General features: G+C 48.2%; 1 protein-coding gene across 1 annotated transcript in view; it reads left to right on the top strand.

The window, feature by feature from the left end:
• The window catches only part of ACTL8 (actin like 8), a 67,933-nt gene extending 51,791 nt beyond the window's left edge, over positions 1-16,142 (top strand). The window contains exons 2-3 of the mRNA XM_082354462.1: positions 4,050-4,466; positions 6,149-16,142. Coding sequence (XP_082210588.1) covers positions 4,119-4,466; positions 6,149-6,898 — 1,098 coding nt within the window. The 5' untranslated portion in view covers positions 4,050-4,118 and the 3' untranslated portion in view covers positions 6,899-16,142. The remainder of the gene's footprint in view (positions 1-4,049; positions 4,467-6,148) is intronic.
• The last annotated feature ends 2,797 nt before the right edge of the window (positions 16,143-18,939 follow it).

Here is an 18,939-nt window from a genome sequence, read left to right as displayed (position 1 = left end):
ATGTCCTTTCCCCTCTTGCTCCTCCTCTTGCCCTCTACAATCTGTCCTTCACATCAGCCCAAATGGTCCTTCTACAACTCAGGTCAGATCACGTCATTCCTCTGTTCAAACCCTTAGTGGTTTCTTACATCTCTAAGCACAGTACCAAGGCCTGAAAGTCCCGTCCAAGATCTTCAACTTCCCCTGCCCCACCATGTCCCCCTATATTGGCCTCCAGGATGTTCCCAGATCACAGCTAGCAGTTTCTTCCTCAGGGCCTTTGCACTTACTGTTCCTTTGGCTTGGAATGCTTTTCCAGGTAATCACATGACTTGTTCTCTCACTGAATTCAGTTCTCTGCTCAAATGTCACCCTATAAAGAGGCCTTTTTTGAGTGCCCTATGTAGAATAACACCAAGCCTCTGTGCCCCTTATACTCCCTGTTGCTTTTACCAGATTTTTTTTTTTCTTTAGGTCTTTTTTTTTTTTTACATTTATTTTTATATTTATTTTTGGCTGTGTTGGGTCTTCGTTTCTGTGCCAGGGCTTTCTCTAGTTGCGGCAAGTGGGGGCCACTCTTCATCGCGGTGCACAGGCCTCTCACTGTCGTGGCCTCTCTTGTTGCAGAGCACAGGCTCCAGACGCGCAGGCTCAGTAGTTGTGGCTCACAGACCCAGTCGCTCCGCGGCATGTGGGATCTTCCCAGACCAGGGCTCGGGCCCGTGTCCCCTGCACTGGCAGGCAGATTCTCAACCACTGCGCCACCAGGGAAGCCCCAGATTTTCTTTTTCTTCATTGCACTGATCCCCACTGGCATGATACATTTGATCAGGTGCTTGCTGACAGTCTTTCTCAGTAGAATGTAAGCTCTAGCAGGGCAGGAACTGTGTCAGCCTAGAATGATTTGGGGTACACAGTGCTCAGTAGGGGTTTGTACAATAGGTGACTCAGTAAAATGCTTTTGAATATGTAGATTTTATCTCTGTCCTTGGGGCAGGCTCCTTGGAGCCATACAAACTTTCTTCCTACAGTCATGGTCCAGGGGAGGGACGGCCCCTTGCTCCCCATCCTCCAGTTCCCAGGCCAGGGCAGTTGGGCCACCAGCCTGGAGCCCCCTCAGTGAACATTGACAGTCACAGTGGACATCACCCTGCCAGCATCTCCTGCAATTCCAAATGCCAGGGCCGAGGAAGCATTTGTCAGTCCCCCAGCTCTTGAGATGCAGAGAGGTCAGTGGCACAGCCCACTTCCCAGAATGTCATCCAGGTGCCTGTTTCTCCATTACCCTGGGTCCGTCATCCAGCCTGCCAGCAGGCGAGGGAGGAGACTGGTGCCTTGGCTCCATGTTTCTCCTCCGTTTTGCTCTCCCTCATCTGTTGTCGGAGCTAATTCAAGGCAGTGAAGCCTAATCACTGCCCCAAGGTTTGGTGACAGTGGGCAGCTACTGGCTGGGGCCAGGCAGTGGCTGTCATGCTCCATAGTGACAGGCAGATGCAACTGCTGCACGGAAACTGAAGTAGAGCAAGTAGCTGGTGGAGTGACAGCCCTGGAATGTGGCCTCTGGGCTGAACTGCTTCCTGGGATGTCTCTCTTGCACGAGACACCCACATGCATCCCAGGTACCAAGTCTGCTGAGTGTGTGACAATTTGCATTCTGCAAGGAGATTTCATATACCTTTCATTTGTCCCCACGTCTACTGGGTTTTCTTGCTTAAATTTTTTTTACTTAGAGTAAAAGTCACTCTTTTTACTGTATGGTTGTGAGCGTTTTGACAAGTGCATACAGTTGTGTACCCACCTTCACAATCAGAATAGAACATCACCCCCCAACGCTGCCGTGCCCCTCGTGGTCAGCCCCTTTCTCCACCTCTGGCTGCTGGCAGCCACTGATTTGTTTCCTGTCTTTATAGTTTTGCCTTTTCCAGAATGTCATATGAATGGAGTCTTACAGCATGTAGCCTTTTGAGTCTGGCTTCTTTCACTCAGCTTAATGCATTTGAGAATTATTCATGTTACTTTGTGTATCAGTTATTCCTTTTTATTGCTATTATTCCATTGAATGGAGACTTGTCTATCCCTCCCCAGCTGACAGATATTTAGGTTGTTTCTAGATTTTGGTGATTATGAATAAAGCTATTAAAAACATGTGCATGTGGTTTTTGGGTAAATGTAAGCTTTTGTTTCCCCAGGGTAAATCCTTGGAGTAGAAATACTAGGTTGTATGGTAGGTATATATTTAATTTTCTGAGAAGCTGCCAAACTGTTTTCTAAAGTGGTTGTACCCTTTTCCATTCCCACCAGCAGTACATGAGGGTTCTGGGTCCTCCATCTCCTTGCTAACACTTGGTATAGTCAGCCTTTAACTTTAGCCATTCTCACAGGTGTACAGTGGTCTCTCATTGTGGTTTTAATTTTCATTTTCCTAATGACTAATTATGTTGAGCATCTTTTCATGTGTATATTTGCCATTCCTATATCTTCTTTTGTGAAGTGTTTAAACCTTTTACCCATTTAAGAAATTGGGTTATTTTCTTATTGTTGGGTTTTGTGAGTTCTTTACATTTTTTGGATACAAGTTCTTTATCAGATATATGATTTGTAAATATTTTCTCCCAGTCTATGGCTTGTCTTTTTATTCTCTTAACAGTGTCTTTGGAAGAGCAAAACTTCTTAAATTTGATGAAGCCCAATTTCTCAATTTGTTCTTTTAATGGATCAGGCTATTAATGTTACATCTAAGAAAACTTTACCTTATCTGAGATCACAGTGATTTTCTGCTATGTTTTCTTTTAAAAGTTTTATAGTTTTAGGTTTGATATTTAAGTGTATGATCTATTTTGAGATAATTTTTAACAAAGTGTGAGGTATGGATTAAAATTCATTTTTTTTTTGCTTGTGGATCTGCAATTGTTCCCTACCATTTGTTGTAAAGACTCTTCTTTCTCCATGTCATTGTTTTCACACCTTGTCAAAAGATCAGTTGATATTTTTCATGTGGCTCTATTTCTGGACTCTCCACTCTGTCCCATGGATCTATGTGATTATCCTTTCACTGATACCACGTTGTCCTGGCTACATAAAGTCTGGAAGTCAGGCAGTGACCACACCTACCTTTTCAGAATGTGGTTATTATTCCCCTCCCACTTTACAGATAAGGAAGCTGACCACAATCATGATTAGATGTCCCGCTTACAGCCTCCTGTATATAAATCGTTAGCTGCTCAGCACATACTCAAAACCCATATCTTCTCATCAGCCTGGCCTGATGTTCAGAGTGTGGTCTTTGGAATCTGGTTTGGCTTTAAACCTTGGCCCTGCTTTTGTTAGTTGTGTGTGGCCCTGGGAGAGTAACTTTAATCTCTCTGTGCCTCAGTTTCCCTATCTATAAAATGAGTGTAATAATGGTACCCTCCTTATAGATCATGATGAAAATGAAATGAGACCATTTATGAGGTCAAACCCTATGAAATTGCTGATATTTGATCATTTTTGATGGACATGCATGATAATTTTGCATGGTTCAACCTAAAATCCAAGTGTTCCTCATAGCAGTAGATAGATGAGAGGGTATGTACTCCTGAGCTGGTAGCCATAGCTGCCGTTGTCATAGTCACAAGTACTACCGCTGCTCCTGCTCTTACACTCTTATTGTGGAGGGCAGTGGTCCCCGAGGCTGATGGTTCGTCTCCCATGTGTCCTCAATCAGGCAGCCAAAGTCCACCAAGTAGTTCCTATGTGACAAGCTTCTTGCTAGTCTGCAAATTGTAAGTGGGCCTCTGGGAACAGAAGTGCCCACCTGGTACAGACGAGTGTGCCAAATGCAGAGGGAGAAGCTTGGTGGGAAGTAGTGGGGAGGTTGGCAGGACTTCCCAGGTGGGGCCTGTTAGGTGGGCTCTACAGGATGACTGGGAGTTTGGGATGGGAAGAACATTCCAGGTGCAGGTTATAGCTTGTGCAAAGGCTTGAAAGGTGGACGGGCTCAGGGGAGCCTGAGGTTTGATTCTGGGGTGGAGAAGCCAATGGTGGCCTAGAATGGGTTCACAAATCACCCCCATCCTTTCCTTCCACAGGTGGCCCTACTTTGCCATACATCCTTGAGGAGCCGAATCTAGCAGACCTCTCCCACCTCTGCCTCCGCCATGGCTGCAAGAACCATCGTCATCGACCACGGGTCTGGCTTTCTGAAGGCTGGCTTGTCGGGGTTCAATGAGCCCCAGATGGTCTTCCCGAGCATCGTGAACTACACCCCTTGCAGGGAGAACCCCGGCCCCAGCTATGCCCGGCGGCGCGTGAGTCTAGGCATCGATATTTGCCATCCCGACACCTATAGCTACCCCGTCCACCGTGGCCGTGTCCTCAACTGGGAGGGTGTGGAGCACATCTGGTCACTTGTCCTAGAGAAACACAGGCTGGAGAACGAGGACTCGCCTGTGATGATCACAGAATTTCCCCTGAGGGAGCGTGCAGACCGTCAGAAGACCCTGGAGGTAAGGTCTTCTCAGGGCTGCCCTCACCAGGGAGCAGGGAACAGCCTGGCACTTTGTGTTCAGACAGGAATGGGCATCAGGAACTCTGCTTTCTAAATAATTTGCCCCACGAATACTTACTGCGTCGCTAGTGTGTGCCTGACACTTGTGTTAGGCGAGAGGGGGCTCACAGAGGCTCCTCCGGCAGAAAGAGACACAGCAGGTAAAATGCTCTGTGAACAGGGTGCTACCAGGGGTGGGAGGGACACTGGATACTCATGGATTCCATAAATGTTCACAGATCATATTCTGGCCCTCAAAGAGCTTATGTTCTGGGAGAAAACTTGACCATGAATAAGTTAACAAATAAAAATTCCAGATAGTAATCAGTTCTAGAAACAAAATGAAATGGAGTGATAACTGACTGGGGGGAAGAAGGGGAGTCCCTTTGAAGAGGGTAATCAGGGAGGGCTTCTTTGAGGAGGTGATTTCTCCCAGTGAGGCTGGAGCTCAGCAAACTAGGGAGGGTGGCAAGAGGGAGACAGGAAGGTGAGGTTTACAGGGGCTGGACCTCATAGGCCTGGTAGCCTATGGGATGTGGTTGGATTTACTCTAAATCAAGGGTTGGCAAACTATAGCCGGTGGGCCAAATGTGGCCCACCATCAGTCTTTATAAAGAAAGTTTTGTTGGAACATAGCCACGCCCACTCATTTACATATAGTCTATGGCTGTTTTCACACTGCAGCAGCAGAGCTAAATAGTTGTACAGGAACTATAGCTTGTACAGCCTAAAATATTTACTGTTGTAGATTTGCTAGATAAAATACGTGATAGATTTGAAATTCAGATCAACAGCAAATAATGTTTTAGTATAAGTATGTCTCAAATACTGCATGGGATATACTGAAACATTATTTGTTGTCAATCTGAAATTCAGATTTAATTGGGCATCTTGTATTTTTATTTGCTACAACTGGCCTCCTGAGCCGTTTACGGAAAATGCTTCCCAACATCTGCTCTGAGTGAATAAGCAGCTCCTGGGGGGCTTTAAGTGGGGGTGGGGGAGTCATATTTGATTTTCTGTTTGAAAAAGAGGACGTTGGCTTCTATTCTATTTGGGGAATGGATGGTGAGGGGACAATATTCTGAGAGTGGGAATGGAGGGAGGTCCCTCCCACTGAGGGGAGAAGGTGGACCTGCCGGGGCCTGCAAAGGCGGGTAAGTGGCCAAAGGCTACAGAAGGGTGGGCTGTTACAGCCTTTCTGCATCTGTAGTGTCAGAAACTTGGGGATGCAGCACTTGTTTCTTCTCTCATCTCTTCTTTCTTCTGAATAAATCGTTCAGGCTGGAAATCTGGCCCTTGACCATGGCCGCCACTCGTGTCCCCACTGCTCACATAACCAGGCACCTCAGCGCCCTTTCTCACAGGCTGAGGTCTCTTCCCACCCCTCCACCAAAATGGTCCTCTGAAAGGCCATCATCAAGCAAGCTCCCAAGGGCCAATCTGGCTCTTTCTAATTCTCCAGAACCCTTCCCTTATCCCCCAGCGTGAGCTCCAAGGGCCCAGCCAGTCCCTGGAGGACACGTCTGTGCCGACTTCAGCTTTGTGAGCAGACGTGTAGTGAGGTCTTGGGGAAAACAGAAATGGATCGGGGCACTTTGGGGAAAATTCCCTGAGTGTCCATCTTCTCCCTTCTTGCAGATTATGTTTGAGTTACTGGGTGTCCCGTCCATCCTCCTGGCTGACCAGCTGGAGATGTCCCTGTATGCCTCTGGCCTCCTGACCGGCGTGGTGGTAGATTCAGGCTACGGCCTGACCCGCGTGCAGCCTTTCCATCTGGGCTGCCCCTTACGGTCCAGTGCTAAGACGCTGGAATTTGCAGGCCAGGATCTGTCGGCCTATCTCTGCAAGAGCCTCTTTAAGGAAGATTACAGTCAACACAACCTGTTTCAGCTGGATACAGTGGCCGCCACTCAGATGACCAAGTGCTACGTGCCACAGAATCTGGGGGAGGCACTGGACTTTTGTCAGAGCCTGCCGAGAGGCTCCGATGAGCGTAACTCCTATCAGCTCCCGGATGGCACCCCTGTGGAGCTGACCCCCATGCAGCGGCTGGCTCCCGAGATGTTCTTCAGCCCCGAGGTGTTCGACCTGCAAGGGCCCAGCATCTCCCAGGCCGTCCTGGATTCCATCGAGACCTGCGAGGCCTCCATGCACCCGCTGCTCGTCTCCCACCTGATGGCCTGCGGGGGCAACACCCTCTATCCTGGCTTCACCAGTCGTCTGTACAAGCTGATCGCTGATCATTTCTCCTCCACCAAGGCCACCATGTGGGTGGGTTCCAACAGGAACTTTAGTGTCTGGCTAGGAGCGTCTGTAGTGGCTCATCTGTCGACTTACAAGTCTAAGTGGATGACCAAAGAGGAGTATGATGAGAGTTTCAAGCTGTGACGGGCTGGCTTGCTCCTGGAACCCAGCTCCCATCAGATGGGCATGGGTGGATTCATTTCAGCAAAAGGGGCTGGGCCGGGATGGGGTTAGCTGGCTTTGGAATTCAAAGGTCATGAGGGAGTTTTTTTAGGTTCTAGGGTTTTATCTTGTTTCAGGAGTGGGACCCAACCCATGGGAGGACAGGGTGTCATCCCTGGAAACCTTCCAGGGGGGTGGTCTGTCACTGGGATGGGAGCGGCCAGCTGCCATCTCCATGCTTAATAGCTACTTATTTGTCCTGGCATCTCCCTTGGGTTGTCCCCTTCTTCTGGTTGAGTAGGTTTTAACTGGGGCAAGAGAGAATTATTTTTGAGTAGGGGATAGGGAGGGTGGGGATGGGGAGAGTTGACATTTCTAGACCCATCCGCTCACTGGCTGGGGAGGAGTTGGTGCAGGTAGCCTGGAGTGCCCTTCAAGCCCTTGGGCCCCTGGCCAGGGTCTTGTTTTCTATATGCAAATAAACAACTTGTTTGAAAGTGCTGGCTTCTGTGATGGATGGGGGTAGGGTGGGCAGTCCCTTTGGAGGGACCCAGGGAATGTGAGTATGTGAGTGCCAGGGTGGGGCCAGGGAAGCCCCTGCGGACGTTGGAGACTTGTGAACAGTGGTTCCCACTGAGCAGAATGCATGAGGGCCTGGAGCATCCTTCTTCCATTGCCACGTTCTCCCCATTCATCCCGCACGTCCCAATACTCTGCTGAAGTTTGCAGTTCCTATTAGTGTAATATTTATTCAGTAAATATTGGAGAACTGCTATGTGCCTGGTACTATGCTAGGCACTAGATACATGAGGTTTCTGGTTTCAGGAGATTGTCATCTGCTGTGAGGGCTCAGGCGATAGACAGGCAGACCTGGGCAATGATGAGGGTTCAGTTCCAGATCACTGCGATAAAGCGAATATCACAAAAAAGAGAGCCCCATGAATTTTTTGGTTTCCCAGTGCATATAAAAGTTATGTTTACACTAGACTATAGGCTATTAAGTGTATAATAGCATTACATCTAAAAAAAGTACATGCCTTAATTTAAAAATACTTTATTGCTGAAAGATGCTCTCATCTGAGCCTTCAACAAATTGTAGTAGTAACATCAAAGATCACAGATCACCATAACAAATATAATAATAATAATGAAGAAGTTTGAAAGATTGCGAGAATTGCCAAACTGTGATACAGAGACATGAAGTGAGCAAATGCTGTTGGAAAAGTGGCGCCTATAGACTTGCTCAACACAGGGTTGCCACAAATCAGTTTGAAAAAAAAAGAAAAAACACCAAAAAAACCCCCACAATTATTTGTGAAGCATAATAAAGTGGAGCACAAGAAAATGAGGTGTGCCTGTAGGGAAATCTATTTCAGATGATGATGAATAAAATGAATTAAATGTTACAAGGTCACATGATCTGAGTGGTGGAGGGATGCCTATTTTGGATGGGGTGGACCGAGATGGAGATTGCTGGCGACCATCGGTGACTGTGCCCCCCTCCCTCCTCAGCACATTGTGAGGTCACGCTTCCCAGTGTCCTTGTAGTTAGGTAGGGCTGACCACACATAGGTTCTGGCTAGTTCAGTGGGTGCCTGATCCTTAAAATAGCCCCGTCAGCCTGTGGGATGCAGTGGATCTAATGGGGGAGGGGCAGAGTAGCAGGTGGAAGGAGGCAAACTGACTGAGGGAGCAGAGCCCGCTCCCCAACCTCACCCAGTCCCACCAACCTGCACTGCACTGGGACATGAGGAAGAATCTACTATGTTCAGCCACTGGGCTTTGGGGATTGTTACAGCAGCTTTTTGCTTATTCTAATTAATACAGAGAAAGGAGTTCTAACTTACTATTTATTTAACAAATTTTTTTTTCTGGTAAGCGGCAGAAGTTGGGTTCAGATCCAGTCTGGGATGTCAACCACTTTGTTATACGGATGCTTCTGGAAGGGGCTTTTGGTTCCCTAATGTTTGGTTCCCATCTGTCCCTTAACATTAGGGAACCAAAAGTATAGTGGGTAGAGGATTGACGCCCAGGGAACCCTGATGTTCCAGGAATAGGAGGGAGGATTTGGAAACCAGAGTCAAGCTCACCTCGCCTTTGACACATGAACCATATTCCCTCAGCCACATCCTTATCCCCGAAATTGAGCCATCAGTGGTCCCCAGGGGCAGAAGTGGGGCCTAGAATGCCCCAGAGATTTGGAGTCAGACTTGAGCCCTGTCAGTAACGAAGCTACCTTGGGCTTCTTCTGAGTCTTCTCTGAGTCTCAGGTGTACAATAGGGAGTAACACTTCCTCCTCTCAGAGGTTTGGGGTTGAGAATGAGCTAAAATAAAAGATAAGTCACTTTGAAAACTAGAAAGTTCATTGAAATAAGAGATATTACTTTAAATTTTATAATTTGATATTTCTCTCTTACTAATCAGGAGTATTAATAGCAACAGCAGCCGCTGTGCCTTGTCGGACATTGTGGTGAGTGCTTTACAAATGGAATTGCATTTAATCCTCACATGCACACTGTGAAATAAGTGATCTTTGTCCCCATTTACAGATAGGAAAACTGAAGCTTAGAGATGTTAAGCACCTGCTCAAGTTCACAATCATGCTCAAGCTAATAATGGATTGCCAAATTAGGAATGGATTCAGCATTCCTGGAAGAAAACTAGACTAAAAGTGGCTGAAACATATTGGGATTTTTTGTCTCAGGTAACAAGTAGGCAGTCCAGTGGAACAGTGGTATAGCTCCATCATCAAGGACCCTTCTTTTCCACTTTTAGTTTGTTGCCTCGTTTCACAAAATAGCTGCAGTAGCTCCTGGCATCACACCCACATTTCCTGCAGGAAAAGGCAGGTTGAAGGGAGTGTGCCGTGTATCTGTCTATGGGAAAGCCTCATCCAGCTGACTTCTGCTTATGTCTCATTACTTAGAAGTAGCTGAAAGAAACAGGAGGCAGATGGGCATTGGGTGAGTTAACCCACAGCATCTGTCCCTTGGCAGAGGAGGGATTTGAACCTAGGTTTATCCATACTAAGGCCCATGTTGTTATGCACAGTTCCAGACCACCTTCCCAGTTTTCTGGGCCTTGTTGGACCTCTTGGCCTGAGAGATGCAGATGTGTGATTTTTCCAGGCTTGAGTGAAAGCTGCTTTTGAGTTGCAATCAAGGTGTTGTCATGCCAAACAGTAATCTTTGTGCTTCAAACCAGATTATTTGTGTACTCTTGAGCCTTAAAAAGCAGAAGTGGGGAAACACAGAAATGAGTATGAGAGAAAAGAGGGAGCTGGAGAAGAGATGGGCAAGGGGTATTTTTTTTTTTTTTTTTCCTTATTTAGCTCCGGGCAACTGTCATCAGAACTCTTTTTCTCATTTTATTCCGAATGTAACATTTAACCTTTCTGTTCAAGCATCAAATCTGGCTGCCTGGTGTATAATTACGAACTTTTCTTCACTTTCTTCCCCCTCCCCCACCTCGAAAGCTTTTAAAACTCCCTCGCTGGGTACCATCTCTCTCCTCCGACTTTCCAATTAAATTAAAAATAGTAGCTCCGTGGGGCTGTGCAGGGCCATCAACCTAACATGGAACTGCTGGCACGCCAGGCCTGGCAGGGCAGTGAGTGGTGCCCAGAAGATGCCTGTTGGCTCTGGCATGGTCTGGCAGCTACTCTGAGCTGGGGGAAGCTTATCCTCCACGAGGGGTCCGGGGCTGCCTGCCAGGGGCAACCAGGTACAGGGGGGTGGGAGGCAGGGTCTTGGCAGCTGGGGAAGGGGCTGGGTGGAGCTGGCAGAGGGGACAAAGGGAAGGCCCCCCAGGCGGGCCGTTCACAGCTGTGAGGATACAGTCCTGCCAGTTTCTATTGCCAGTTTCTGCTGGGGCTTGGCACCCTTGTATTTGGGTTTGGGTGGGGTTTGGATGCCCAAGTTTCCTGAGATAACCCTGATAGAAGCTTTAGGTTCTGCTGATACAGAGAACAAAGTCAGCGTTAACGCTGAGTACCCTCCTGGCTCTAGAAGAGACTTTCAGTGTTTCTCCCACCTCTGTGTCCCCTTTCCCTAGAGAGGCAGATGCTGAAATGGACAAAGGATCATACTCTGAAGCCAGACTGTGCGGATTATCATTCTTGCTGTGCTGCTTTCTAGCTCTGTTGCCTTGAAGGAAGTTACTTAACCTCCTGGGCCTCAGTTTTCCCATCTGTAAAATGGGCCCAATAAAGACACCTACCTCAGGGTGGTTTTGATGATTACCAGATGGTTTTGATGAGTTAACCTATGTAAAACACTTAGCAAGTGCCAGACAAATAAGGATTAGCTATTATTACATATGTAAACACCAGCCTCTCTTGATAAAGTCCTTAGGCAAAAAACCTGGCTTTTCTGTTTATTTTTACTTGATCACATGCAGGTAGGTGCTAGTGATACAAAACATCAAAAAGTGCTAACTTTGCAGGGGAAGGCATTGTAGGGTAATTTAGTGATGGGGCAGAATCACATTCTATACACAAAGGTATCACAGGGATGGAGAGTGGCTGGCTACAGGGAGAGGCAGTCAGCCGGAGGGGTCTTCTGTAGGAAGTGATGCCTGAGATGACTCTTGCCAGAGGAGTAGGACTTAGCACATGCTCTTCCTTTTGTTTGGAATGGTTGTCCCTGCTAGCAACCTGATGGCTGCTTTTGACGACCTGGTGTGGGGTTAAATAGATGGAACACTTAGAATGGCTGGAGAATGAGGGCAGTAGGGAGTCGGGAGAGATGAAGGTGGAGGTTGGTAGGGCCAGCTCTTGAAGGACATTGAGTGTCACACCAAGCAGTGAAGACGTCATTCTGAGGGTGATGGGGAGAACTGTCAGAACTGGAAGCAGTCATGACATCACTTGAAGAACTAGAGCTCTGGGTATAGCCTGGACAATGGTCCAGAGACGATCTGACCAGAGCAATACTATAAATTATAAAAACGTGCATTCCATTAGACTCTAGGATAAACAGATTTTATGTTGTCCAGGACCTTGCTTCTCTCTGAAGCTTTAGATTGGGAATTTGGTATTGGCAATACTTGGAGTTGTGGTGGGTTCGAGGGACCAACAGATCTTCCTGTCGGCAAGCAGATGTCTAGTTGTTGTCAATTTTGGAGCACATCATCCTGGATGACGGCAGGAGAGGCAGCCCCCAGTGTGGGGCTTGGGGAGAGTCATCTCCAAGGTGAGAGAGTGAGATGAATTCAGGTTGAGAGCAAGACATGCCCTGTCCCTGTTGGGACATCGGTGCTTGGCTCCATGTACTTTTTCAGCACTGCAAATCTCGGAACAGCTCCCTGGCTTTTCACTTCTTTCCAGCCTCATTCGTGATCTCCTCTTCCAAGAAGTCAGCCCCTGCTGAGAAAGAAGGAACCGTGGCTGTCCTTTCCTAAGAGCTCTGATGTCAGAGTCAGACAGACTTGGGCTTGAATCTCTGATCCCCCCTTGGATGCTGTGTTGCCTGGGGCAAAGGAGAGTCCCTCTTTTTGGTTCTATTGCCTCAACTGTAAAGAGGTGATAATAGTATAATAGTACCTACCTCACAGGGCTGATATGGGGCTTTAAGTCATTTAATCATTCAACGAATACTTATTAGGCATCTACTCTGTGCTGAGCCCTTTTCTAGGCTCTGTTAGATTGAAGAATGTTTCTAAAGTGGCTTAGTACAGTGCTTGGGACATAGTAGGTGCTCATTAATGGTTAATTTTCTCCCTGAGTCACTCATCTGTAACAAAAAGGCCAGGATCAAAGGCTCTAAGAGCAACCAACTACATACAGGCATCGCAAAGCCCACGTACTGCTGGCAAACTTACCTTTTCATCCTGTCCTTTTGATGAACTTTTCCACTAAGGTGTTATGACCTTGATATACAACCACTCTCAGGGATCTTTGGAGTTTTAAAGCAGCCCTAAAATCAGAGTGTGAGAGGTGGGTCCAACTCTTTTCCTTAATTAAGGCAGAATTCATTGGAACTCTTTGCCTAAATTCAGGCCACTTCTCCTGAACCCCAGTTCTGTGGCTAACCCCTCAACTATTAGCTCCCTCCAGGGAGAGAGCGATGCTTAACCCAAGAACACTGGTGGGGTTGAAGACACAGATTCATTTTGAGTCTTACTGAACCCCAGTTGGGTGGTTGATGCTGCCCAGGACACAGAGGACAGACCTGATCGCCACTGTCCAGGATTCCATGAGGGGTGGACAGGGGAGCCAGAGTCACCTCCTCTGTAACCCTGCACTGTAGAGGTCACCATCTTGAGACAGGACTCCAGGCCAGCAAACCAGGCTCCCAGAGGGCGTGAGGGAGCCCAGCGGCACTTCCTGCTGGAGACATTCGGCTGGGGGAGGGAGTTGGCCATAATCCGTGTTTAATTTCTCTGGGGCCTCCATTATAAATTCCATAACTCCACCAGTCAAAACATGACTAATTCCTGGGACTGCAGCCCCCGCCTGGGAGTAGAGAGCCCTGCGCTGTTTTTGCTGCCTTTTATCACCACTAATAAAGGCTTGGCAGTCAGAATTTAGCTGCTGTGTGTGGTTTTCTTAGCGTGTGGGTTTCTCCCCCTCCCCCCACAGGGTCGCTATAGAATAAATGCTTGCTTGCTGGGCTGGTTTTCTACCAGCTTTGTAATATTCCCAGTCTGAAAAGCTGTGGGTTTGGGGGAAGTTTGCAAAGAAGAGGCCACAGTATTCAGGGTTAATTGGGCCTTTGATGATTCTGATGAGGGCAGGACACTGTGATTTATAGAGAAAAGAATGGGTGCATTGAAAGTAAATAGAGCAAAATTGCAGGTGTGATGTTTAACCTGCTGACTCATTCCCTCACCCAGCCAGCTTAACAGCCCTGTGAGAGTGGGCTGTGCAGGCAATGCCGCTTCGCCCCTACTAGCCCCTGCTAGCGGTGCTACCCTGGGCAGGTTACTTAACCTTCCTGAGCCTCAATTTCCTTATCTGTAAAATGGTTCTGATGAGTCATCAACCCTGTCTGTACTATAGGGTTTTATGTGAGTCTGCACTTAGCGAAGTGCCTGGCCCATCAGAAGGAGGCCAAGTAAGCAAGTCTGGGGGAAAAAATCCCCTATGGTCAGTGCCATTTTATCTAACACCTTAGTCATTACATATTCATTAAAAATGTTCCCCGAGGGCCTTGCTAAGGTATTAGTTTGTAACCTTTGCAATAAGCAACCAACTTGGCTTTCACCTCTAAAATTAGAACCTATTTCTAACCTGCCTGGCCCCCTACCTGGAGTTAAGGTGGTCTCATTGAAGGTAGGAAATGGTCGATTGGTGGAGCCTTAGCTGCAGGGCATCAGTGGGGGTATGTGGATGGAGGGGTGCGTGTTGAGGGCTGGCCCTGCCTCAGAAGAGAGGGGTGGGACAGTGGGGCCAGGGGCCAATGATGTTGAGATGATGAGTCTGGGTGGTGAGCCCTGGGAGGGGCCTTCCAGTGAGTGAGAGCCAATCAGCAAGGAGCTGTAAGGGCTAAAAGAGCAGTTAGAGAGACCTGAGGTTCAGCCCTGGTACTGTCATTTTCTATGGGTGTTAAAACTGCATTCCAGCTCGGCTGGGACTTGAACCCGGCCAAAACTCAGATTGGGACTTGAACCCATGGTCCCTGGCTTAGGAGGGGACTTGAACCCACAGTCTTTTAATTGAAACCACTCACCTGATGTCAGGACTTAGAAGCTCAGGTTCTTTTGTTTCGTCACAGAAAGAATTCAGCGTGAGGCAAAGCAATAGGTAAAGAGTGACTTTATTAGCATAGGACGCTTGTGAGAGATTCAAGTGGGCAGGCAAGGGAGCGCAGCCCCAAGAACGAAGAGGGATACGTTTTTATAATCAAAGAAAAAGTGGGGAGGGGAGAAGACCACCTTCTTCCTCATTCTTGGGCAGATGTCAAGGCTTACATCATTAGTTCCTTCTTTGACCCTATATGTCTAACCGGGACTGTCATGGCTATTTAAATCATATGTATATTAGCAGAAGGGTGGTGATATATACTAAAATATGATAATTCATCTCAGGTTTTGGTATGATGTCCCCTTTCACCTAGTTGTTTCCCCTTTCACCTATATTTCTGTCTAGGCTACATGCAGAAATGCTATTCTTCAAGGACAATTAACTCCCTGACTTCGTATAACAAGATTCAGACTCCATAACTATTGTCCTGTGTTTTAACTATCAGGGTTTGTGGCTTGAGTGTGCCTGGTACTTGAATGCACCTGGTCTTCCTTTTAGGTAGTGTAGCTTGTTGCTAGGTTACTGGACTCTTTTTCTTGAGTGGTCATTAGTTTACAACAGTCTCCCAGACTCCCTTAAAATTCCCTTTCTGTCTTTATCCCCTAGTGGGATTTATAACTAACTATTTAATTATCCTACTCTATTCCTATGAGTGTGACCTTGGGCTGAACTTCACACTCCTCGTCTGTAAAATGGGGATTATAATAGTACCTACCTCATGGTGTATAGAGGGTTATGTGAGCTACTGCAAGCAAAATGCTTAGCACGGTGCCTGGCATATAGTAAATGTGCAATGAATGTTGGTTGCTCTTGTCGTCGTGATTGTGATGGTGATAGTTATTATTACACTTCTTTGTAGCTGCTCTAATGGGGGGTGCTCATTGGCATTAACAGCCACCGTTGTTGTTCTGGGGTTATTGGCCATGCCATGGGGCTGTGAGTTTGCTTTCCAGGTGTGGATGGACCCCTTAGGAAGGCTGACTCCCTCAAGACTTGCCTAGCACATCTTAGACCAGCCTCAGCAGAGCTGGCCTTGCACCCACCTGCCCTGAGGTGGTTAACAGTTTTAATGTGAAAAGCCTCTTTTCTTCTAGCTTCTGGGGGATTAGAGTGAAGAAAGAGAATGTCAGTGTCAACCAAGGGCGCCTCTAAGCAAAACGTTGACCTGGTGGCCAAGACCTTGAAAGTCAGATTCACCTTGGATAAGCTGGATTAGCAGTAAATAATCTTGCTGTTGTCTCTGCCTCCAAAATATGTCCAGAAACAGCCACTTCTCACCCACTCTAAAGCAACCACGGCAGGCCATCCTCTCTCACCTGGGTTTCAGCAAGGAACTCCCACCTGCCTGAGTGCTTCCAGCTTTGCCCCCCAGGCAGGTTATTCTCCACGCACATGGTGGCCGAGGTGAGCCTGTTAAAGATGATGTCACATCACACTCTACTTGGAAAGGCCTCCCTGCTTAAAAGCTCGCCATTGGCTCGCATCTCACTCAGAGTAATAGCCAAAGTTCCCGCTGTGTCCTACAAGCCCAGCTGGGTGTGGCTCCTGCTACACTCTGACCTCTCCTCCTCTCCCTCCCTCCCTGCCCTCCACCCCCACTGGCCTCCCCAGTGGCCCTCGATCTTGCCAGGTGTGCTCTGACCCAGGCCTTTGCCCTTGCTGTTCCCTCTGCCTGGAGCGTCTTCCCCAGACATCTGCTAACTCATTCTCTTTCTTCTTGACTACCTTACTGAAGAGGACTTCCCTGACCACCACACCCCACCTGAAAAAGTAGCAGCCTCCACACCCCCTCTCTTTCCTCTCCCTGCTTTATTTTTTAAAATATAAATTTGTCTCTCCACTAGAATGTAAGCTGCATGAAGGCAGGACTTCATATTTTGTTCACTGCTGTATTCCAGGTGCCTAGAACAGTGCCAGCACATAGTACCTACTCAATAAATGTTTGTTGAGTGAATGAAAGATCGGATCATCCTTCCTTGAGAGTAGGTCTATAATCTACACAGAGAACGGGCAACCAGCTCTTCCTTCTCCCCTGAGGACCAAGCAAATTATGTGGCTCCAAATACCAGCAGGATGGATTTAGATGAGCTGGTCACAGAATTTTCTGGCATTGAGTTAAATATTGGCATGGTCTTGTGGGTACGTTTATTGAACTGACTTTTGAAGACGTTTGAAAGCCTCTCACCTGCAGGATTATGTATTTAGGTAGCTCCCTCATAGCCCTTTCCATCCTGGGGAGAGATGGGTCTGATTATAGAGATAAAGAAGAAACCCAGAGAGGTGACAGGATACACTCAAGGTTGCCCACTTATTAGTAGCAGAACAAGGTCCAAATTGGGTCATCTTCTTTAACCACCCTCATTTCCGTTTATTGAGCACCTGCTATGTCTTAGGCCCTGAAGATTCACAGATGAATGGCTCCTGTCCATGAGGGGCTCACTGTATAGACCCTCGGTCTCACCATCTGAGCTTGCCATCCCCCATCTCATCGTCAAAGGCTCTGTCAACCTTCCTCCCCAATGCTGGAATGTTCCAGGCGCATCCTCCAACTAAATGCTCTCACTGCCTTCCCCCACCTCTCCGCCCCCATGCCCTCTGCTGGTCCTTCCCTCTCCCTTCCTCTTCAGTCTGGCTTAAAACACCATCCCCTGCCCAGCTCAATCTGTGCCCCCGCCCTTGCAGGCAACGAGTGGGGGGCAACGCCTTTATTTCTCAGATATTCATAGGAGGCTGAATGTTATATCTCTCAACTTGACTGTGGCTACTGGAGTCCAGGAAACCTATCTCACAGTCCTGGGGCAATAGCGTAGCTGAGTGGAGAGATCTGAGGCTGTGTCGTTAGGTGGGAGACCCAGGTTCCAAGTCTGGGTTTGCTGTGAGCCTCAGCATTCTCATTTATAAATGAGGATGAGAAAATACCTTGTCATTATTGGGAGGATAGAATGAGTCATAGCAGGCGAGGTGCCCATCACAGCACCTGGCCCGTTGAAAATATGCAGTGCAAAGCTTGTAGGGTGGTGGTTAAAGGCGTGTTTCCTGGAGCCCGAAGGCCTGGGTTCAAATCCTGACTCTGTTGCTCTCCAGCGCTTTGACCTTGGAGAAGTCACTTGACCTTTCTCTGCCTCATTGGCAGACTGGAGTGAATGTCTGCTTGGGAGGCACTGAGAGCCTATGGGAAGGCCACAGCACAGGCGCCTTCTTGGAATCAACCCACTGACTGCTTAAGAAAAAGACTGGAATCTTGTAGAAAAAAATAGGAGCAGCAAAGTCTCTTTCAGCTCCCCGCTTTACAGATGGGGAAACTGAGGCCCAGGGAGGCAGAGCAGAGACGCTGACTCCCAGGCCTGCCCTCTCTCCCCAGTCCTGCTGTTGCTGTGTCTCTTCCACCCTCCCAGGGCTGGAGGCTCAGTGGGGGCTTTGTGGCAGCATCCTGCCCTCCCCTCCGTGTGACATCTCAAAGGGGGTGTCCGTGGGGGCCCTGGAGCTGACGCGCCGCTCTGATCCCCACTCGAGAGACTCGGACTCAGTTCCACGACACCTGCTTCATTCCCCGCAAATGAGAAAAAATGCCTCGGATACGCCTTGTGTCGCAGCCACCCGTAATCTGCAAACCCTGTAATTCTCTGAAAGAGAGAAAAGGAAAAAAAAACGCCAACGTAGTCTGCCCGACTCCTGGGCCAAGATTTAGTGATGGGAACTGTAGCGAGGTCTCGCATTACTGAGCCTTCATTACTTTTACAAAATATGTTCCGGTGGGTTCACCCGCAGCTGTAAAGCACTGTCGTAAATAATTAAACTCCACTTGTCAAGGGGGCCGAGAGGGGGTTGGAGAAACCGTGACACTCTGCAAGGAGCACTGGGCTGGGAGACAGGAGTTCTGGGACCCATCGGGGCTGTCGGAGCCTTGTGACCTTGAACCAGCAGCTTCCTCTTTCTGGGCCTCGGCTTCCCTAAGTGCAGATGAGGAGGTTGGAACAGGTGGTCTCCAAAGCCCCTGCCGGCTCTGACAGTCAGCGATGCTCTGCTCCAGTGAGCACGCATTTTTGGGAGGACGGTTCCAGGCCCCCCCAAACTACTTCCTTCTATGCATCCTTCTATTTATCCAAGTTCCAGGCACCCTGTCAGACCCTTGGAAAGCAGGTGGTCACGGCACAGGTGGTCTCAGTTCTTTAGAATCTCACAGTCCAGCAGAGAAAGCCACCGGGAAACTGATCACCACACTAGGGCAGCCCAGAGCCCCGTGGAGGAGCAGGGGAGAACCCAGGAAGGCTTCCTGGA

The sequence above is a fragment of the Balaenoptera borealis genome, assembly GCF_965194805.1.
Source record: "Balaenoptera borealis genome assembly, chromosome: 1".
NCBI classification, from domain to species: Eukaryota; Metazoa; Chordata; class Mammalia; order Artiodactyla; family Balaenopteridae; genus Balaenoptera; species Balaenoptera borealis.
This window is presented reverse-complemented; position numbering and strand designations above follow the sequence as displayed.